The following is a 24,406-nucleotide window of genomic DNA, read 5'->3' on the forward strand; positions in this document are numbered from 1 at the left end:
CAGGAGCAAATTGAAAGGCAGCCGCAAGCATGTGACCTGAATGAGGCCAATGTTGTCAGCACAGTCACTGACTCTTGCGTCAAGCAATTAAATTTGATGTCTGATAAAAAAAAAAAGGAACAGATTAATTTAAATGAGGCCGAACCTGTGATATGATAAAACACACTTTATGGAAACATTGCATGCAATAGTCCACCTTCCAACTTCTCTTCCCTCTCTTTATCACTTTCTCTGTCACACGCAGCGGCACCAAGTCCCTATTTGGTTGGGTTTGAGTAGTCCTGGCCGAATCTTCGAATATTCGCACGTAATTATCTATAAAGCTTCCAAGCCCCAAAAAGTATTCTTCACAGCACTAGAGTAATCTATAAATTTGCAAACTGAGCTAGCAGCTAGTGTTTCGGTCAGCTCCACTTTCTTGTCCAAATATGATCACTTCTGGCTCCAAAAATCCAAGGTGGCAATGGCCAAAATGTTGAACTCTAGGATTTGAAACGGGAGTTCACAAACTAATGGGTGATTTCACTATGGCTTCGCCCATTATTTTATAAAGTCTACGGTTACCTCCACCTGTGGATAAGTGAAATCGTATGACAGCATTGGCAGGATTGTGTATCGTGTTCTTGTGCACACGGTTAACAAAACAGATTTGGTAATAGAAAACAGCTCCACAGAGGTCTAAAACTCCACAGGGCCTTTAAAGAAAATCTTAATGCTACAGCATACAATTAGATTTTGAACAATAAGTGTCCTTCTAACTTTGTGGCAACAGTTTGGGGGACAATTTCATCTCCTGTCAACAAATCTAGTTTGGAAATATCTGTTGATTGTCAGTTTTCTGTCATTGTATTTCTACCTCATTCTCTCTCTCTCTCTCTCTCTCTCCGAGACAAAGAACTGCGTCGGCAGACTCGTGAAGAAAAACAGGACAAATTCCCAAGGTCATCCTCCTCCACTGCATATGACCCATTTACTGTGTCCCACTCTGCACACACACACGAACACGCACACACCAACCATGCATGCATAAAGGCGCACTGGAACGCTGGCACGCTCCATCCTCGCTGCAACGCTGTTGTTCTGTCCCCACAAACACACACACACACACACACACAGACAGAGACACACACACACACACATACACACACACTGTATATTATGCTCAAATGCCCTGAAACAATGTGACATCCCTGATGAAACTGTGAGGCAGGAGCTGGTTTCATGCGGACACACTCTGACTGAGAACGGCTCGGCGATAATGTAACGTCATTACATTTTAACATCTAGAGATTTCTACTGTGATGACATGACAATAGTGTCATCAGTTTACACACTAAATTAATAATGATATGTAAGTTGTATATATAAAAAAATTAGGCATGACATCCAAATGAGTCAGTTTTGGTTTGTACACTTCAGATAAGTTTTGTCTGATGTAAAACTTAAACAGTGAAACAATTTTGCATCCATTTGTCCACTTGTGATTTATACACATTTTGGGAAAAATAAATTAATTCTGTGATACTGATCTTCCAACTCAAGTTTTTTTTTTAATTTGATTTTTTTTTATCTTTGATCAAGTAGGAACAATTTGATAAGAATTCTGGTTAAATTAAAATTATATTCAAACTAAACAGTCCATTCAGTTTGACTCACTGGTTTCATACACATGCTTTCACTTTATAGCTTGAAATTTTTGTTCATTTCTGAAAAAAAAAAAACATAGAAAAGTATAATTTAATTCACTATTTTTATGAAGGTGAACAGAAAACATACCGTGTTGCCTGCTGAAAATGTTGTGAGCTCCATTTAAAGGCAGCTTCAAGCTGCTCAGCTCTGTTTACTCCGGCACAGAAGTTGTGCCTTTGGAAACAATTTCAGAAGGGACACATTTGGCACAATTACAATGTCAGTTACAAGGACGTTTTTTTCTGGGGAAAATTTAGTGAAGCTGCAGCATTGTTTCTTTGTCTTCTCGTTGCTCACTACACAACAGTTACTAAACCACAAACAAAACCATGTTTTTATTTTTTGTCGGTTGTCAGTAGGTGACATTGGTCGTTATTGAGATATCCCGGCGACAGGGAGAGGAACTTATTGGGATTAAAATACGTCTGACGTACTTTAGACCAGCATAAGAAATAAAACTAAACAAGGTGTTAGAAAATGCACGCACTACTTTATTAGGTTTTTGTGAAACCAGCAATGAATTTGTGTGTGTGTGTGTGTCTGTGTGTTTATCCTGGACACTGTACTGCCAACTGTAGGCCTCGCCAAGCCAGCACACACAACCACACACACACATACGCACACTTCCTCTGCCACTGTCAACATCCTTTGCACACCATGAATGATGTCATTACCAAAACACACACTCACACACACACACAGAGAGAACATGTGAGTGCCCTGGTGGCTGTTGGTTCAGCACAGGAGCGAAGCACTAAAGAGACAGGAAGAGGCTGTATTTCCGTCCAGATGTGCAGATATTAAATAAATTCACCAAAAAACAAGTCTGCAAATTAAAATATGGATCATTAACTTGAGCTGAATATTCTCAGAAGATCATAACATTATGAAAAAAAGCTGCTGCCGTAACTCTTCCGGTACATTGTGACATTTGAATGCTGCTATTTGTTATTTTCATGAATTATTTTGTCTCCTCTGGCAAAACACACCAGGATTTTGTCAGCCTTATTCTTTACGTTTTGGGAATCCTGACAGCTTTCTACTCCAGCAGTAATAAAAGAGCAGAAGAAAAGAGGGGGAAGCAGGTCCTACAATGTCATTGTTTATTTGCAAAATGTGTTTCCATCAGCCTTTATTGCATCTTCTCTTTGCTGACACATCAACTTTTCCACCTCGGGCCACAGCAAAAACTTTTTGCTATATTTAGGCTTTTTCTTTTCCAAATTCCTATCCTCCTTTCCATTCAGTTTTTTAATGTGCAAATTCAAAATGCGCATAAACAAAAGGATGTTTGGGAGCGAACAGGGGGCAGAGAGGGAGGGAGGAGGGAGGGGGAGAGAGAAGAAAAGACAGACAGAGAGACAGAGAGAGGTTGGGAGGGTTGGATGGATGCCAGGTCACAAGGCTTTATCCCAGAGCCAATCGGTCTGCAAACACTGGCTCAGCAGGATGTAGAGACACAAACGCACACAGCACAACACACCTGTGTGTGTGTGTGTGTGTGTGTGTGTGTGTGTGTGTGTGTGTGTGTGTGTACACGGCTCAGCCTGTGATCTCCACAAGGATTTCTCTTAATAAAAACGAATAAAATCAAACACTCTCTGATGATCTGTTTGGAAAAAACTTCCCAAATACGAGTCTGTTTGACCAACAAATCCAGTCTCATAACAGAAAATAGAAGTTATAACTAAAATAAATACCTACTGAAGATACAGCCTAGAGAACTAGTTTCATTCAAGCAACAAACACTTAACTCTTAAATCCTTAAAGGTAATCCTTAAACTTAATTGCTAAAAAAAGGCAAATATTCACATTTGAGAAACTGAAACCAGAGAGCGAGTGAAACGATTAATCAACAGGAATGCATGATTATATCGGGACGTCATCAGTATTGGTAGATATTGGCTTTAAAATGAAATATCTGAATCTGTCAGCATGCTGATTTCTGCTGATATCTCAAACCAATAATTTTATTTGTTTATTTAATTGACAAAGTGAACATGTAGAAAACATCAAGCCTAAGTTGAAGTACTCTTCTTATTTTGTAGTCTTTATGTGTATTTATGTGAAACAGGGATGCACAATAACATTGGCACATCACCATTATCAGCAGATATTGGCTTTGAAATGAAGATTTCTGCTGAAATTAAAAAAAAAAAAACCTTTTTATTTGACAAAGTTAACATATACAAAACATCAACCCCAAATTGTCTTTTTTTTCTTATGAAATAAATTAAGGCATTGTATATCATGTCTCCATCTGCTGGTGAGCGATCATTATTAGAGTATAAATAATATGAAGTTAATTCCACTACAAGATGAGACTTGATCACTAAAAGTAGGTAGGAAAAAAGTGGACGTATCAGATATTGGCAAAAATCCCTGTCAATTATTAATCCCTATTAATCAACTAATCGTTGCTGCACTTTAGTTCACCAAAGTTGACCCTTCTTTACAGTCTTTACTAAATTAGGCTAAACATCTCCAGCCAAAGAGATAAAACTGATATCTGGCAGCAAACAAGAACATTTTTCTAAAATGTTTGACTTTTCCTTGACAAATTCCAAATACAGAAAAACTATATATTAGCTGATGTCCACAGCGTGTTTGAAGCATGGAGAGATGAATGGGTAAATCTCCTTGTAAACTGTAGTAATCGGGCTCCATGGTGAATAGTGCTGGAGAGTTGCCCTCCATAAAAAACCACTCATCTTGAAAGATCAGGGCTATGGCTTTCACAGTATAAGCTCTCTCCATCACGAGTGCAGTTCATTTGTTCTGCTTTCCTGCCGCGGCAGTCTGACTGCTCACTTTCTTATCTAATCTCTGCCACCGTAGACCGGGTGCCTTATTCACTTACTGAATTATGGGTTCTCGGGCAAGAGTGTGTGTGTGTGTGTGTTTTACTCGAGTGATTTCAAATTATGAGGAGAAGACAATAACTGTGTGTGTTTGGGAGAACGATAAAGAAGAAAATGAATGAATGCAGTGATTAGAGCAGCTCATATTGAGGACAATATTGGCACCAGCTTCCACACTGTAAGAAGTGAAGACGCTTCTATTATTATAGCTCTGACTTCTTTTACAGCTTTGAATATTTTTCTGTCTTCTGCGGTTTCCAGTTGTCACTGGACTATAATATCTACATGTAGTTATGATTGGCAAAAGCAAGTATCTCCAAATTATGACGATCAAAACGCTTAAAAAGGCCTCATAATTATGTGCTTAGAACTCATAATTTAGACTTCCATCCATCCATTTTCGATAAAGCTTGTCCTGTTCAGAGTCGCAGCGGGCTGCAGTCGGTCCCAGCATGCAGCGGGCAAAAGGCAGGTCACACTGGACAAGTCAGCAGTCAATCACAGCGCTGACACACAGTTCTGCTAATCGACCTGAGCCTGGCGGGTTCAGTTCAGAATGAAACTCAAAGCAGCTGAGAGGTAAAAACCATGTCAGCCTCTTAGCTGTAATTCCAAGCTGTTGCTGTGGGTAATTTCTGACAGCTACAATACAAAAGTGTCAACAAACCAGCGGAAACATGGCTGCAAAACCATCAATGCTGGCACTCCAGTCTAAAAGAAAATCAGAAATTAACACTGATACATCTGATGGCCATAAGGAGCAATATATCGAGTTTGACTTGTTAACAAACATCTGCTTTAAGGCTTAATATCCAGTTTTGGTGGCATGATCTCAGGTGGAAAAACTGCAATGTCTCTGTAAAAAACAACTGCTTTTTTGGCACTATCCCAGCAGAAAACAAGTTGATGAAAATTAGCCACTTGTCACTGTACTTTACCCAATGGAAAGCGACAGATCGCTAAAAAACACCCACACATGGGGGACATAAAGCTACTGAGAATCCGCAATGACTGTAGAAAACAACTGGTTTTAATGTTTGTTGGTCCGAAACCGTGGTCTGCAGTGGTCTGCAGCTTGGCAGGCCTCTGCCTGGATGCCTCACCATCACTTTCACCTCATGATGACAAAGTCAGCTCGTATGTTTTATTGCTTTAGTAATGTTTAAATTAAATGTGCAAATTTAACTTATCAATGGTTTGCATAAATGTAAAAAATATATGGAATGTGCTTTTCGGTAAAATGGCCTCCATTTATGTTGATTACGTTTGGTTGGTTGATCATGAAAAAGCTGAGTCATGTCCTAGAAGAGGAGCTTTTTTTGGCAAAATTGGTTTGTTGGGCCTGGAATAGAAACCAGAGCGTTATGTTTGGTGACTGAGCAGCAAGATAAAATGTATTTTGGACTGATCACCGCAGCCATATTAGAATAAAGAAATCAATCAAATGTACAATGTCAACATTGTTTTTATGGCAACTGGGCTGGTTATCCCTAAAGAAACATGGAAGTCTGCATCAAATTTCATAGCAATCGATGTTATGGTTGTTTAGGATGATTCATCAAGACCAATGAAACATTAGGAGAGCCCAAAATGAGGCTTCAATTTTACTAAATATATCAACGAGGCTAAAAACATCATAAAAGGAGTAAAGTAGCAAATTTGTTGCTTTTAAAAAGTTGAAGTCGTCACACTGCAATATTTAGAAGAAGTTTTTTTTCATTCATTTTCTTTAAATAAACCAACAGATTCACTGGTTCTATGTCCCAGCACTAAAAATGTATTATAATACTGTCATACAATAACTGCAGTACTAAAAGCTCCAGTTAATGTTTTCAGGAAAAGTGATGAATTGAGTTTTAAGTTATATTTTACTTTCTGACATTTGGATTACATAATCAGCAGCTATATTCCTTCTTCTCTTCATATCTCTGTGTTTCTGTGTCGCTCTCTGACTTTCCTATCGTCTATTTCCTTCTTTTCTCTCCATTCCTTTGTGTTCCTCCCTCGTCTTCCTCTTTTTTCGTCTACTATGACTATGAGGAAGCAGCTGCGCACCACAGACAATTACATAACTCTGTGTGTGCGTGTCTGTGGTAACACGGGACGGATGGCGAGAGACGCAAGAGGAAGACGGAGTGAAAAACCGTCCTCTCTTTCCTGACCAACTTTCACCTGCATTTATTCATCTCACCTCATGTATTGTCTCTACTGGTGTTTTCTTTCTCTCTCATCCTTTCCTCCATTCATCCTCCACCCCCGCCCCCCTCCATCCCCTCCATCCCTACATACAGAGTTACTGGGCTGTGAAATGTGAAAAACTGCAGCATGCATGGCAATTCATTATCTTGTCAAACTTCCCAGGGCCAGCCTCAAGCCACGGGAGAGAGAGACAGAGTGAGAGACACAGAAGACCAGTTCATGCAGTGGTCCATGCAGCAGGTTAACAGGTTACAAAGAGAAGAGAGGAAGGGGAAACAATGGACTCTGTACATGAGAAGCTGCACAGTCTGAGTATCCTGGGACTCTTATAATCAACATTTTGATTCATTTATTGATGTGACCAGGACCTGGTCTCATTTTTAATTGTCACAAAGGCTTGAAAAAAAGACATCGATGCACAATCAAGGAGTCAAGTCACAGCCAAAAGATGAGAAAATCCCAGATAAAAAAACGCAAAGAGGAGGAACCACAGCAAGCGAGGGCTGGGTGTCCGCACTCGATACCTCTAAGAAACCAAGTATTAACAAATCTTCGCCAGTCAAACGATACCTGCTTTAGGGCTGGGCGATATGGCTTTACAATAATACTGCGATTTCTGCGAAAATTTGCTGCACAATATATATCCCAAAAATCTCTAAACTAATGTACTAAAATAGCACTAAAATAAAAAATTATTTAATGAACTACAGTTACAATAAAGTCAAATAAAGTCGCTAATGCCATATAATAAAGTTAAAGTACTGTTAGAATTAAGTTCAATAAAGTACTGTCAGAATAAAGTTATATAAACTGTATAAAAGCAAGTATCGGCTGAAACCGATGACATGCCGATATAATCATACATCCTTATTTCACATACATACATGAAATGCAAAACTACAAAACAACATAAAGCCAACCCACAAAATCATACTATAAAAGCTACAAATCACATCAGACATTACAAAAAGTGAATGCAGTGCAACAAATAAGTCATTTCCTGTATCACTCAGTGTTCAGCCCAGGCACACTGAGGCTACTAACAAGCCAAACTTTGATTTAATCAGTTGACAGACCTATGCTAGATCCATAATAACGCGTCATACGAATGGATGTAAAAAGCCGAGCAGCTGCAGTGTTACTTTTCTCAGCCAGGTGCAAATGGACAAATTCAATTTGTCTTCCAGAATTATGAGCAGGTCATCATTACAAAACCAGCACCCCAACTTTGACAAGGGAATTAGGTCCAAACAGGATTTTAAATAAGATTTGTTGTGAATTTTGTGAAAGACCTTTAAAGATTTTGATGCATGACGTAAATGTAACCTGTGAGGCAGCATTTCCTCCCAGGCTGGTTAGCATATCCAACAAGCGCCATAAATCAAAAGCTTATGCTGAATTATTGTGTTATTGATGGTTCAGTTTAGGTGCAGTGCAGAGTGAGAAATGTTTAACAGAAATTTGAAATCATGGAGCTTGTTGGAGCGATACACAACCAGAGGGTGAAGCTCTGCCTCGGGGAGAGGTCTTGATTTTATTTGGCCTGCACTTTTAACAGAAGATTTGATGTGGAGAAAAAGCAATAATTAGTGAGATTCCTTTTGCAGAAATACTGTAATGATTGGACAGTACGAGCAGTAGTTCAAATCTGCAGTATACTGACAACATGCACTGTTGAGAGAGATGCAGGGCTGTACTTTGCAGGCTTGTCAGGCCTAATGGAGACACTGTATATCAGTGACACAGAGCTGGTTGGTCGAGCATAGTGCTGTAACGACACCGCAGCAAATAAATCAATCAGCTTGAAAAGAACTACAGACATACAGGGTACATAAATTAAGAGACAAGATGAGACAGAGACTCAGAGAATCAGCATCATGCTTCTAAATGAGGCAGGATACCTGCATGCAGCGTTTGTTTACTGTATATTACGAGTACGTGAATGCAGATCTGTATTCACAACAACCACATGAAGCAGCTTTTTATCTGCACCGACCCTTTGTTGTCACTGTCCATTTTTCCCTCTTACTCATCAGATTTTGGCATGGCTCTGCTTTGAAATAAATGGATTATATCTAATTGGGAAGTCTGGGTTTGCCATTTTATCCTTGGACACTGCGCACACACACACACACACACAAATCCCTAAAGCCCATCACATCATTCCAGACCTGCAAAGATGCAGCAATTATATGCAGAACATGGGCTCATACTGTCAGAGGCAACAAGGCTGATAGACAGGCGAGAAAGAGTGAGAAAGACACTGTGTGTGTGTGTGTGTGTGTGTGTGTGTGTGTGTGTGTGTGTGTGTGTGTGTGTTTTCCACATGTTTAGCCATGATGCAAAGCAGCTGATAAAAGAAGCCAGTACAAGGAAACAAAGACCAGGAGCATGATGCAGGGACAGTCGGGAAAGATAAATGACATACACAAATCTGGTTGTTTGTTTGCGTGAGTATGTGTGTTACTGAGTGAGTGTGTGTGTGTGTGTGTGTGTGTGTGTACGTGTGTGTGTGTGTGTGTCCGTGAGTGTGTTTCTCTGTCCGTCTGACAGCAAACGGCCAATTACTGTCGAAAGTGGCGGGATGAGTCCTGCCAGACCATAGCTTTCCATTAGTGCATGCCAGCCAAGCATGTGTGTGTGTGTGTGTGTGTGTGTGTGTGTGTGTGTGTGTGTGTGTGTGTGTGTGTGTGTGTGTGTGATGGAGTGAATGAGGGGATAGAGGGAGACAGAAGGAACAAGAGTGGAAAAAATGTGGGTGTGCCTGGTCTTAGTGTGTGTGTTTGTCTCTCTCCTCTCTCTGAAATTGTCCCCACTAGTGCAGATAAAATTGACAAAACACATCTTTTTCTATCAGTTTTGGCCTTCCATCCACAATAAGAGCATTTTCCACTCTGAAAACCAGAGCTTACATCAAAACCTCTGTCTCTGGAGAGAACAAAAACTAACATCCTAGTTTCTGTGAATAAAATGGAGATTTAGAAGAAAGCTACATTCACAAATATTCTGGGATATATTCAAGAAGCAGTAATATTAAAGAAAATATTCTGACATTTTAATTGCTGGTTTATAATCTTATCAGGAGTAAAATGAGACATGACTATACTACATTAAGAATTATAATAATTTGATATTTAAAGTTATGGTATAGAAAAGTACATAATATTATTTTTTATTATTTTCAGATAAATTTCTTTCTTTTTTTTTTTTTTACTATTTATTTGTGAATTTTTGAGACATGACTTGTCAAGTTGCTGGTTGCTAAAATACATCCAAGAATCACCTGGGTTTTTGTTAGACCTAACTGTTTAACTGTTTGTTAGTTAAACTGGAAGTCTCACCAGAATTCATTAATTTAAAAAACACATCAATCAGACACATGCACACTTTGACTCTGAGCTATTAGCAAACCTTTGCTTTCTTACCAAGCGGCAACTTCAGGAGTTCAAAAATGAAACTGATGCCAAAATACCAAAAACTGCAGTTCCTCTGATGGCCACTTGAGGCTGGCTTCAAAAACGAGTTAATTCCAACAGGCTTGCATGTTAAAATGCCCAATTTAAAGCAGAAATAAACATGTTCACAAACTGGTACAAAACAAAAACAAACAAACAAACAAAAAAACGGCTTGGCTGTCTCTAGCTAGATGACTCAACCAATAAAGGCAATGAGTACTTGCCAAATTAGAGAGAGAGTGAGGTGAGTCATGCCTTCGACATACTAAAAAACACACATTTGCCACCAGTGGGTCAGAAGAATTCAGAATTTAGAATTCATTAGCAGTTACGTTTCTCTCCACATGATGAACATAAATACAATCTCTTCTAATTTAATTTTTGATAAGAACACAAACAAGCGTCAGAGTGCCCCTGAGCAGCTTTAAATTACCTCCAATTATTTTTCATTTGCCACGAGTCGTTGCCAAGGTAACAACTAATGTGGATCCAAATGAAAGACAAACTCTGAAAAGGCCCATATGTCATTGTAGCCACTCGCACCAAACAGGTGCTGTCATTCACTTTTGGTGTTTGAGCCAAAACTCTGGAGTCACACTGCTGTCAAATTTCAAACGATACCTCACAGTGCACTCTCATTTCAGTTTGACAGTATAGGCTGAAATATGTAAAACTGCTTTCTGCAAATAAAAGTGTGGATAAACTGAGCGGAATTACTTTTCCCCCTCCAGCTTTACATTCCCGTCTCCAGGCACAGATTTAAACAGCTTTTCCAGCCATTCTGTGGAAAATGAGACATGACATCAAAACCTGAAACTCCACGAAACCTCTCAATCATTTAACAATATGATTACAGACCGAAAAAATAGGTTACAGGGGATGAAACTATGTGCTGTTTGGACTAAAAATAGGACGAGGCAGTGTGAATTTGTGTCAGTAAGACAGTCAGGGAGGAGAGAAGGAGTCTGGGCTTCATTCAGGACTATAAACACATGGTTGGATATGCACAATGGACCGAGCCGGCACCATCTGAGACGGTTTTGTCTCTGTTGGGAGCTAATTCAGGTGAGGCGATTTACTGAAAATTAAATAGCAGATAAAAGGTGAAAACACACACTTACACATGAGGCTGAAGGTGGCTTCCAATTAACAGCTTCTATTTCTCAAGTTCAAGGGGGGAAGTTAGGGAAAAATACTTGTATCACCTGATTCTGATATAATTAATTCTTCATCCTTTTTGAGTCTATCACTGCTTACACTGAATACTGCAGGATTTTACTTTTAAAAAAAAAAAACAGTGCATACAAGTAATCCATCTCAGTCATCACTTATGACCCACTAAAAGTGTCTGGCAGTGTACTCATCTGCAGAGACTACAGACTGCCTGCATTTTCTTATTTTCTTCTTACTTGCTTTGTTCAAGACATTATGAGGGTTTCACCCTTTGGCCAGTGGCTGTGTAGTCCAAAGCTAATAACAGGAGGTTAAAAAGACGAGAAGTCACAGTGTCATACTGCGTCATAATATTGGGATGCAACACATGTGCAGTAATAATCTGGTCTACACATTCTGAGAGGCTCAATACCTGACGTCCTATCACAGAACATGTGGATGACTGATTCAATTCACAGAGGCGTCCGCAGTCAGCCTCGGGTAGGCATATATATCAAGAAAGAATATGGCTGAGAATTACAATTCTGCAATGAGTGAAAAAAATCTTAATTAAAGACCATAAACTTACTCACTCTGTATTAAAACGTTCGGCCGACATCTATTCAAGAACCAAAAAAGTTCTGTCAGGTCCAGCACACCAAAAGAGGCTAAGAGGAACCCACGTGAAGAGCACCTGAGCGGACATCGTCCATTTATTTCTTGTAATTTCTGCTGTAACTCTCCAACATCAAAGATTCAGGAACACTGCGCATCTGTCATACCTCATAGACTGTATATAGACTTGACCAACATGACAGTTCCTCCAACGTAGCTTTTCAATTTGATCACCCCCTGGTGGCTGTCTGCAGTATAGGTCATAAAGCCCGCCCCTCCATGTTAATAAATTAAACAAAGGCCAAACTAAAAACCCAAAGTACAGACCAAATACATTTTTCCCAAAGATGGTATCTGTCACTGAAGGTAGTTTTCATCACCCTGTTGTTTGTTCAAGCGATCATCTTTATGATAAGTTCGGTGTAAATGAGTTTTTCAATTATACAAATAGGAGATATTCCACCATGAATGATGGCTCTGTCAGCCAACCTGTGCACTTGCGTTTTGGCAGGAACCACGGAGGTTGCTACAGCGCAGACTCTGGCTCCGAATGACGTCACCAGTGCAAAATATCTCGGATATTTTAGCTTCACTTAAGTATAGTGAGGGTAAGAGGGGACACATTGTCTATCTTTATTATTTGCAGTCTATGGTCATACCCTATAGCTCCCATGGGGGTCAAGGAGCTTGTCCCAGCATCCTTTGAGTAGCCTTTAAGCAACCAGGTAGCAGCATCCAAAAGGAAGCCACAAAAATTATTAAAAAAGTGCAGAAAAAATGAGAGTATAGCAAGGCGAAATGCCAAGAGGACAAATGAATCTGGGCTTGACTTTTACTTTTGCTGGCAAACTCTGAAGGAGAGGATGGGGACGTAGAGCGACGAGTTGGCCTGCTTTCTGTTGGATGGTGCCTAGGTGCCAACAGTTAGCTTTGATAGTTTGCTTAAGTATCAGCTGCTCCCATGAATGTACCAAAAACACTGGACACAAACTGGAGCTTTGGGCACAAGCAGTGTATGGATCAGGGGCAAAGTTTGAATGTTGTGCTTACAAATGGAAACTGACAATTCCTGTACTGTATCCTTTTAAATGCCCATTCAAATTTCAAAATCTTTGCTATAACTGAAAATCAGGGAAAAGGGCCAATTTCAATGTTTTTTGTTATCTACACACACAAAAAAACCCCACGTGGTCATTTTTGCAATACACAAATCACTGAAAATCCCCTTTAATCTATTTTATTATAGATACAGTCAGTAATTTGCATGTTAGATAAAGGTTATGAGACGGTCGGTGGGCTCATGCTCAGTCTAGTGTATGTTCTATAGAGGGTGATGATGTATAATTCAGCAGGATTGTCTGCAAACAAACAGTGGCAGATGTAGATATATTATTTAAGAACAAGTCACTCGCTATTAAGCATGTGTCCATCTCCCATGGCCTGTGTGTGTGTGTGTGTGTGTGTGTGTGTGTGTGTGTGTGTGTGGGGGGGTGTGTGTGAGTGAGTGATAATCCCAACATATCAGGCTGACAGACCGGTCTATCGATCAGATCAGTCACACTAAAAACAGCATTCTCAATCATCGGCTCAGACTGCAAAACAAAAATCAGTCCACTTTCACCCTCAAGCACCTCTCACTCAGTCTCAGCTGTCAATTAAATGCTGCACAGCATCATCTTAAGTCAGTATAACAGGACAAAAAAAGATTCAACCATTGTTTTCCATTGTTTTTCAACTCTACAACCTCCTTTAACTTTTCATTATCATGCTGGGGTAAAATATGCACCAATTAAGTAACTTAAAGGGATAAAACAGCTCATCAGATCAACGTGGAGCCCAAAAGGTTGCTCTCTATCAGCATTTTCAGACTTACCACCTGCCTTTTTAGAGCCTTATCTAATAGCATTTCATACAATCAATTATGTAAAAATAAACTGGATAAGTAAGTGGGAAGACAGGAATTTGATTCTTAACAGACCATTAAGTGAAGTGAAGCTCAAAAATCTCCAAAATGCCAACCTTTAAGGAAAAGAAACATTTTTAGACTGGCAGCCTACATTATCAGTTTTATCCAACAGCATTTCATATTACCAATAAAGTATATGGTTTAAGTAAGTGAGAAAACAGCTGAAGCTGATCCTTAGCAGAAAGCAAGTGAAGCTGAAAAATCTCCAAAATGCTAACCTTTAAGGAAAAGCAGCATTTTGACCATCTCCATTGTCAGTTTTATCCAACAGCGTTTCATACTAACAATTATGTAAATATAAATGGGATGAGTGAGTGGGAAAAAAGCTGAAACTGAAAGTAAAGCTGAAAAATCCGCTAAATTGCCAACCTTAAAGGAAAAGCAGCATTTTACCATCTGATTTCTCCCCAAACGCCTCTCAATGTTTTAGTTAAAATCTGGATATCATCATGGGGCATTTCACAGGACAGCGTGCTCCTGCTTTTACATAAATGATTAAGGGCTTTAATTTACCCTTAAGTAAGTCTAAGGTACCATTCTTTCATAGTACAAGGCGTGTGCGTAAAGTCAAAGATGGTTTTTACGCATTTTAAAATGCAGTTTGTCCATTAGTGCCATTAGCGCGTAAATCTGTTTGTATCCTCTCCCTCCTCCTCCTCACCTCGCTCCCTCTGTGTGTGTGTGTGTGTGTGTGTGTGTGTGTGTGTGTGTGTTTTCTCCTGTCAGCGGACCTCGCCGTGCTCCATGTGAGCGAAAGAGAGAGAAAAAAACTAACGCAACTACACGGGGGCTGCTGCTGCCGCTCCAGAGCGCTCTAGTGATGCAAAACACTAAAAACACACACGCGCACACGCACACACACACACGCACAGAAAACCAAGCAGCGCACACATGCCACTATTTCATCCCAGTTTGTAACCCACTCCAATTTCCCGGAAAAGAAGAGAAAACGCATCATCTCTGACCTGCTGCCAGTTCTCCTCCAGGGAAGGCATCGCAGAGAAATAACCAGTGTCATGAACGAGTTGGAGTTCCTGGAAAATACTGTAATTCGCCAACACATCCATGCTTGATGCACAAAAAAGGAGCGAAAAGTCAGTAAAAGAAGTCCGGAATCCAAATTAAAAACGCACTTCTTCTTTCCTTCTTCTCAGACTTGTCAGGTTGAAAAACTGGAGATAAAAAATCCCAGCTGGTGCAGATGAGCGCACCTGAGCACTTTAATTTAAAAAAAAAAGAAAAACAGGAACGAAAGAGTTGATTATTTTATCTTTGTCAATGCAATCCCCTCTCCTCTCTGCTCTGCTCTGTCACGCCTCTCTCCTCAGTCCGGGCTCGGGGGTGCCAGATCTATTTCCGCATTGCCAGATTGCCAATCGGTCTCCGTACAAGCTGCCAGGTTGCCAGGTTTGCTCCTCCAGCAGCAGACTGGACCCCGCTGCAATCCAGGCGACCGGCGCGAGAGGGGAGGGAGGCAGGGGAGGAGCCACCTGTCACTCAATTTCATGCGTGACCTAATAAGGTAAATAGGGTTGATGATGTCACTGGCGTCCAATTAAGGAGGCGCTGAGACTGAGGGAGCGGGCGGAGCTATGAGGGATGCAGGGACGCTATTGGCCGCGGGAGGCTGTCAGTCCGGCCCTACATGGCAGTGAGGGGTGAGTTATTTTTAGAGGCCTATATAAAACCAGCAGCATTCCTCTCTCAGTCATTACAGGCTGCACAGGCAGAGAGGAGTGAAACCGCGAGCTGCCGCTGCTGCAAGGAAACAGCGACTAAAAGACGTAAACATTGGTATGAATGTTCAGAAAGATTCAGCTGAGCGTCATAAGCAGCAGCATTAATGCTGGAGATAAGATGCCGTGTTTGGGTTTTTTGTCTGAGGTGTGACAGCTTCACCGCAGACTCCTCCATGTGGTCTCCATGTGGTGATGTCTGTGCGGAGAGCAGGGATGCAGTGGAGGGAAGAGCTCAACACGATCCTCCCACCTGTTCGGTTTACAAGAGTTTATCCTCCTTTTGTTCATTTGTGGAGCCCAAATAAATCCACTTTTATTTGCATTTTTAAACCCTTTGAAACCTGTGCACATTGGTGATTTATTTCGTAACATGGGAAGGCAGCCCCCCCCCCAAAAAAACCCCCAAAATATATATAGCAAGAGATGAGGAAAAAGTTAAGAGAAAATTATGTAAAAATAATTTTTTTTTTAAATAAAAAAACACCCCCCCAAGCAAATCACCTTAAAAGGGTGCTCAAAATAAAAAAAATTATATTTTTTCTGTAACAATTTAAAATGTGCAATTAAAGTATTATAAATATAGTTTTCAAGATATGTTCCCTGGTTTTTCAATAATATCTAATAGTTTTAGATCCTTTTGTTTGTTTTGAAAATGCAATTTTTGCATTTTTTATTTTTATTTATTTATTTATTTTTTGTGGGGGGGGGGTGTCAAAGTATTCTTCCCTGGTTTCTGAGGTTTGAGGTTTAAATGCTCATGAAATGCATCTGAATGGAGCTCAAGAAAACTTGTTTCTGTTTCAGTGATAAATGGTTAATGGTTACCCACTTAGTCATTATATCCATATTATGATAAATCATCATCATCATCTGTGTATGGCACTCACTACATGAGATCCAGCAGATGACCAAACTAGTTATCAAACACTGACCCAAAGTTTACCAGTTAAAAACTGACCTTCAGACGATACAGATGTTTGAGCTGTATTTGGCCAATCTGACAGTACTGAACTGGTTCAGAGTGCATGCCAAAGTGAGTAAAGTCAGGTATCAAACTGGACAATATCTCAAACAATTCAGGTTGAAAACACATACATTTACATGCTTATTATAAAGTGTTGAAATGGCATTCATTTCACATCACTTTCCCTGCAGGAAACGTTGTAAAAGGAGATTTTGTTATTGGGTCCTAAAAATCTAATCTTCTTCTTCTGCCAGTGGGAGTTTCTGTTCTCTCCAAAACAAATTGGTGTATTTGTTTTGTAAATTTAAAATAAAATGATCTGTATTGGGAACAGTTTGAAATAATCACACGCAGTGTTCTGTTTTTAGGATATTGGCTTTGGTTTTGTGGTGGGTTTTTTTTTAGTACTCAATTTATGATTTAAGTTTATTGTAAATAAGTTGTGTCTTAAAAAGAAAAATACCTTGAGAAATATGGTAAATAACTGTTACTTCAGATAATATCATGTGATCGCTGAGTTTCTATTCAACACTAAGACGACCTGAGCCCCGAGGACAGACCGGATGTTTCCTCTGGTTTGTTATGGAGAATCATAAACCCTTTTATAGGATCAGATGGCGGAAATTATTTCCAACAGGCTCTCAAATCGTTTGATGGGCTGCTGAGTTGTATGCAACCAGAAATGGTAAATTCTTACAAGATGATCTGGTCCGTATCGCGCACGCACACACACACGCACGCACACACACACACAGACACACACACACACACGCTATTCACTTTCTTTTTCTTGCGTTATTCACATTTATACTCTATTCTTTTCAACCTTCACTCCCTCTCCTCTGTTCTCCCCTTCCTAACATCTTTCTTCATCCATCTTTCCTCTCATCTTTCATCCCTTCTTTTATGCCTTTTGTTTCACTTTCTTTGTTTCCGTCATCCCTTTCAGATTCATTAACACATTATTTCCTTTCTTCTTTCCTTTTTTCAGCCACTTTCTTACATTCGTTCTTCCCCTTTTGATTCTTGCTTGCTTGCCTCTTTTGTTCTTCGTACAGTTCACTTTTTTCTCCTGCACCTACCTCCACCTTTGACACTATTAGTGTGACTGACATGAACCGCAGCACACATCCAGCCACTCTTACAAATTACATTAATTGGATTAATGAGGATGCAACAATTAAAGGTCAAAATTTGAAACTCAAATGTGACATCCCAGACAACACTGGTCTAATTTTGACAATAACCTGGAGGAGTGATGCCTCTTGGCACCGGATGGAGGTGGAGTTATTAAAGGTCAAAACTGTGAGATATTTAAAGTGCTCCGTCTCCACTCCAAGTTTGATAAAAGTTGAGGAACAAAGACTCTGAAGAAGTAAACATTTTCTAAGGTATGGCATGAAATGTTACCACTAAGGGGATGTTTGCATCGTCAATTTATGTCCATTAAAGTGCTTGATTTTGTCACTGACAGGCTCAGATTGTTATTAAAATTGACACCATTATGAAGAGGAATCCCACAGGGATAGACATTTGAGTCCCTTTTGTTTCACTAAAACCAGCCCACCAAACTTCATGTAAATGAATGTTAACTTTATCATCATGAAACACATTTAATTCAAAGTTACCAGATACAAAATAAAACCCATAAAAAACTGTCTTGCTTTGTCTTTCCACTGTTCCAACAATCACCAACTCTGCTTTGGTTGAAATAAACCTTTAATTCACCCAGTGAGATGTGAAAATATGGTGGCTCTCTACACGCTAAAAGTGTTCTTTATTTAAATGGAGTCTGGTGGAATTGGCAGGTGTGCTTTCGGTGCCGTTTCAGGGCAAACAAAAAGGTCTATCTCTGAAGTGACCTTTTCCATAATGTCAGAAAAAAAGATCTGAGCCTGTCAGTGGCAAAAACAAGCACTTTTACTGGATATAAACTGAATTTGGGAACATGCTGTGTTTACATTGCAGCTGGTTTCGCTGCTGCCAGCTGCAGCCCTCTTGCTTAATACTGGACCATTTAAAAGAAAATGCTGTTCCCAATAGTCACTTTGACACAAAAACGTGGAAAAAGGCCTAAGTTGAAAAATACCAATATTTCCCTTTGACGAGAGTGAAGTGCTCAAAAACTTTAAGCTAATGGCTGAATGAAAGAGCAAAAACGGTTATGAAATGTCTAAATAACTTTCTGAATATTTTTGTGCAGCATCGTCGAAGTGTCTTGTATCCAAGAAATCCCAACTAAAAGCTAATCTGTGGCTAAACAAAGCTTGTTGTATGCACATATGCCAGATCACTGAGGTCATCAAATGAGCTGCTTCTCGTTGTCCTAAACTCTCGTCTAAAAACAAAAGGTGACTGAGCTTTTGTGGTGGCAGCTCCAAAACGCCAAAACTTGCTGAAGACCCACCTCTTCTTGTTGGCCTTTGACCTGTATTGAGCCGTTCACCCCTCATATTTGTATTTGATTACTTTTTTTATGTTTGTTTTACTTGTACATTTTATACTGCATTCGATGTATTTTCATTGACTATTTATTTTGTTCAGTACTTTTGTACTGTTGTTTTTAAATGTGCTATATAAATCAATTTGACCTTGACCATAACAAATTCTTTCACAGGAGCATAACATTGAAAATGCTTTGTATAGCAATAGTTTAGAAAAAGTTGTGTTTATATGTGAACTTCATTCCATTTTTTGGACCCTCCACTCTCCTAAATGCCATTCGATAACTGATTTTTGTGGGACCACAGAGAGCAAGGAGGTTATGGTTTTTAGGTGAACTGTTCCTTTAATTATTTTGCTTATTGGGTTTTCTTTGCCCATGCTGCCCTCAACATCCATTTGAATCTGAATACATGTGAATATAAGTTGTAAGCGGCAGACCTGGCAACATGCAAAATATGTGATATTAGTCTGTCTCCTGGATGCCTCCATATAACTTAACTCTTATGTAACAGCCACATGATGTGAAGCCCACACTGACAATTTGTGTTATTGAGTTAACACTTGCTTTGTGTTATTGTGTGCTTGGGCTTCTTTTTGCTCTCTGTTTCTCTCTCCGAGCTTCTTCCTCGTGTGTCTCGTCTCCTGGGGGACAGACTGCTGGTCTCTGAGGACGACCAGGGCCAGATGGCTTCTAGATCGGCTGTTTCAGGACATTTTCCCCATTGATTTTTTACAGCTCAGTCTGCCACTGGAGGAACAGAGGAAGGAAGAGAGGAAGGAGGAGGGAGGCAGGAAAGAGATGGTGAAAGTGTGTGTGTGTGTGTGTGTGTGTGTGTGTGTGTGTGTGTGTGTGTGTGTGTGTTGTGGGGGTGGATGGTTGCAGAAGTATGGATCGATACTTCTACTGAGTGGCCATAAGAGGCCCTGAGCACTATCATCTCTGTGAGATTCAACATTTAAGTATAAAACAATCATTATGTTTTATTCTTATAATTCCAGGTCAATACTACTTCCACCACAACTACCCTCTACTACCACTCACACCGCTTCTTTAATCCGCTTCCTCCGTCACTCCCACTGGTACTACAACCTCTACTTATAACCTTGACTACCATCATTACCTTTAAATATAGTTACTAATAGCCGGGTCGTAACACCACGACATCAACTGATACTATTATGATTCTACTACCACTACTATCACAACTACTACCACCATCACAATTACCACCACTGCTACTACTACTACCACCACTATCATCACTAATACCAATACTACCACTGCTAAAACCATTACTACAAATACTACCACCACTACTACTACCACCACTACCACCACTAATACCAATACCACCACTGCTAAAACCATTACTACAAATACTACCACCACTACTAACACTACTACTACAACAAGGAGGCAGAGAAGGAGGACTGCCCCTTCTGTCCACCCTCCTACTAGTCTAAGTCCTATTAGTCCTTGTCAGCATCCTACACAGCGTCCTACCACAATGTCTTATCATAGTCCTTCAACACCTCCCCCACAATTCCTAGTCTTCTTCCTCCTCCTCCCTCTACTCCCAGTCCTACTACCACAAGTCCCAGTCCTTCCCCTCTACCTACTACTCCTAGTTTTCCTAGTATTTGTAGTCATAGTCCTCCTGCTCCTTCCCCAACCATTCCTAGTCCTAGTCCTCCTCCCCATTTCATCTTCCTACTGCCTTTCTAAGTCCCTCTACTATTTCTAGTCATAGTCCTCCTCCTAGCACTCCTAGTCCTCTTCCTTCTCCCATTTTTCAGTATCCAAGGTCTGGTCCTCCTATCGTTCTAAGTCCCCATCTTTCTTCTCCTCTTCCTCCTACTACTACTACCCCTCCAAGCCCTTGTCCTCCTACCACTCCTAGTCTGAGTCTTCCTCCTCCTACTACTACCACTTGTCATCGTCGTCCTATTTCTAGTCATAGTCCTCCTCCTCCCACCACTCTTAGTCTTCCCTCTACTCTTGGTCCAAGCCCTCTTCTTCTTCCAACTGGTCCTCACCCTAGTCTTTGTCCTCCTACCATTCTTAGTGTTAACTGCTCCTAGTCCTTCTCTTCCACCTATTCCTAGTTCCAGTCCTCCCACTATTCTGAGTTCTTCTATTACTAATACTCCTAGTCCTTCTACCTTTTATAGTCATAGTCCTCCTGCTCCTTCCTCTACCATCCCTAGTCCTCCTCCTTCTGACACTCCTTATTCCTTCTTCTACCTCTAGTCCCAGTTCTCCTCTTCCTCCTACTACTCCTAGTCCTTTTTCCACTTCTACAACTACTACTACTCACAGCCCTCTGACTATTTTTCATAATAGTCCACCTGCTCCTCCTCTTTCCACCATTTCTGGTCAGTCCTCCTCCTCCAACTACTACAACTTTCAGTCCTCCTACTAGCCCTGGTCCTAGTTCTAGTTCTCCTAACATTCCTTCTCCCTAGTTTTCCTGCTCCTAGTCTTCATAGCCTTTCTACTCCTCCCACCATTCCTTGTCCACTTTTTCCTAATACTGGTACTATTACTACTATTACTACTACCACTACTACTACCTAGTTCTACAGCTCATAGTCATCCAACTCCCTCCCCTCCTACGACTCATAGTGCTGCTCCAACTCCTCCTACTCACAGTACCACTACAAGTATGAATGCTTCTATAACTTCTCCACCTATTAGTACTTTCAACAGTACTACAATTGACTTCTTTTCTGCTCTTATTGCTAGTTATGAATGCTAAGATCACAATGCAATCTACTACCACAGTACTGCTATGACAACTACTTCTATCATTAACCTACTACTACTATTACTCTACTCGAACTTCTGCTACTACCATTGCCTCTACTACAACAGGCCCTTTTCCTCTCTTTCTACTACAACTACTACTGCTGTTATTATCAATACTTTTAGAACAATTAGTGCAACTGCTACTAAAACCATAATTACAACTGTTCATCAACCATATATTTTTCTTTTACCCTGAACTCTACTTTTTTTAGTCTCCTTTGTTGCTTAAAACAAAGATTGAGAGAAATTATTAAAAAGACACAAAGAGGATTAAGAGAAAAGGGAGAAAAGGAAAGCAGAGAACAAATTTCACAGTAAAATTGATCTCCAGTGTAATTCCATGTTTTCAGTTTCTGGCTTAAACCACCGAACACCATAAGAGGAGAAAATATAAAAGCTGCGTGTGTGAGTGCGTGTTTTGTGTGTGTGTGTGTGTCTATCACACAACCTTTTAAAATCTGGGCATCGCTGCCCAGCTCCACACACACACACACACACACACACACACAGTGTTGTAATCTTATTATTGTGTTGTTTTGGCACGGAGAAGGACTGGAGGGAGAGCGAGAGGAGAGGAACGGTAGAGGAGAGGAAAATTATTCCATCATCCCATCAGGGCGAGAAATTCAGGATAATGAAGTGGAAATTATGGCATTTTTAGTTTTTAATATTTAAGAATACAGTTTCTAATGTTATGTTTTCTTTATAATAAAATAATAATAATTAAAAAATCCATTGTTTTTTTTATTTTGTGTACTTATAATGGAACCACATTTAAATACAAACATGGTAAAAAAAAAATGCTAGAACCAGTTTTTTAATCTTCAAGACGTATAACTGCATAGCCTCGAGCAGTCTTCAGCTCCACTGGCTGCTGCAGAGCCGCAGGCTTTGTGAATGTTTCATTTACTCACACTCTATTTTAATTATTTTTATCTTGAGAAAACCAACAGTTGAAGGAATATGTGAGACAGAGAGACATCTGAGTGTTTTGTAGTCAGAATGAATGACAGCAAGATATCCTCATGTTCTACTCTAACTTCTACAAGCTTTAAGGAAATGTTACAGCTGCAGCAAGATCTTACATTTATTAAAACCTCCTCACATGTAATAACATCAATGTTTTAGTATTGCCTATCAAATGGGGCACATATTAAATGACTGAGGATAACGCATTATATAACTGGAATTCTTCCACAAGGCAACCCCTTTAATTCTTTTTATAACAAATTCCTATACCAGAACAACATATTCACTATCTAATGTCTCGTTTATTTAGGATGCAACAGAGGAATAATGCTAAATTCTTATGAGATGGTGGATGAAGAGACGTGGGCAGCAAGAGCTGAACTCTGCAGAGAGAGCTGGAGGTAATTTTATTAGAGTGAGATGATCTGCATTCACTCTGCAGCAAAGTCTGAATAAAATTCTCCAAACCGATCACCAGAAGAAAACATTGGTATGTTCTTGCAAACCACAAATATGTAACATTTATATGCATCATATCGACTTTTCTAAAGTGTAGTAGTAGCTCAGATAAGTCTACATGTATATGAGCTGCCTTTTTCATGCAGAGGTGGAGGGGATGGCGGGACACTTTGACGAGATGCCTGCCATGCTACAGGCCACTGTTTGAGGCCAACCAACAACAAAACTAGTTGTTTTAACGACTTTCTAGCCACCAAACATGAGTGTGTTATAGCACCCCATCATTGTTTTTCACTGGTTATAATGAAACAAAAAGTGGTTGTCTTTTTTACTAAGACATTACTGGGTTTCAGCTGGGATTGTGCCATCAAAACTGGATATTTTAAGCTAAAACATGAACTTTTCCTACCCCTAACCAGGTGGGTTTTATGTGTAAACTTAACCACATGTTAACAACATTGTTGAAACGTAAATTTGCTACATAGATTATGCAAATGTAATGTATGCACTTTGCTGAAATTTATGATGCCAACTACTGAACTATGAATTCATATAGCGCATCCAAGTATTTGGCCTATTATACAGTTTGGTTGCCATTGAAAAGAAGTACTGTCTCTGACTTTGTGACTGTCTGGTTGACTGTTTCTAATTGCAAATATGATCTGATATTTTCAATGAGAAGAACAGACAGCATCTGGATGAGAAGGCCAACAACCCGCATCTCTCAACTGAACAGACTGTATGATTTTATCTGCAGACAGTCAACAACAACTGGCCAAAACCAGAACAATCAGTTTAAATGCTCAAATCCTCCTAATAATTATTCCAACGTGTGCCCTGCCTCGAATTCCAATTTAAAAAATACAGTAATATTCAAGGATATAACACATTTTGCAACTTTCTATTCCTAAATGATTAAACACTACAGGTCAGCTGTCAAAATCTGTGAAGCTCAGTGTTGTTCCTGCGGGCTTGGGGTAGTAGTACAGTTTGCATACAAATATACTCAATAGAGAGAAAAATGCAGGTCATAGTTTAAGTCAGAGAAGCTTAAAAAGTTTTCTAGACATAAAAAAACTGGAAC

At 39.8% G+C, this 24,406-nt stretch overlaps 1 protein-coding gene across 1 annotated transcript in view; it reads right to left on the reverse strand.

Moving 5' to 3' along the window:
* Positions 1 to 15,392, reverse strand: part of klf7b (Kruppel like factor 7b) — an 80,293-nt gene extending 64,901 nt beyond the window's left edge. The window contains exon 1 of the mRNA XM_042494011.2: positions 14,903 to 15,392. Coding sequence (XP_042349945.1) covers positions 14,903 to 15,004 — 102 coding nt within the window. The 5' untranslated portion in view covers positions 15,005 to 15,392. The remainder of the gene's footprint in view (positions 1 to 14,902) is intronic.
* Positions 15,393 to 24,406: the final 9,014 nt, after the last annotated feature.

This window comes from Plectropomus leopardus, chromosome 10 (assembly GCF_026936395.1).
Source record: "Plectropomus leopardus strain MGB_pleo_1.0 chromosome 10, ASM2693639v1, whole genome shotgun sequence".
In the NCBI taxonomy this organism is placed as follows: domain Eukaryota; kingdom Metazoa; phylum Chordata; class Actinopteri; order Perciformes; family Serranidae; genus Plectropomus; species Plectropomus leopardus.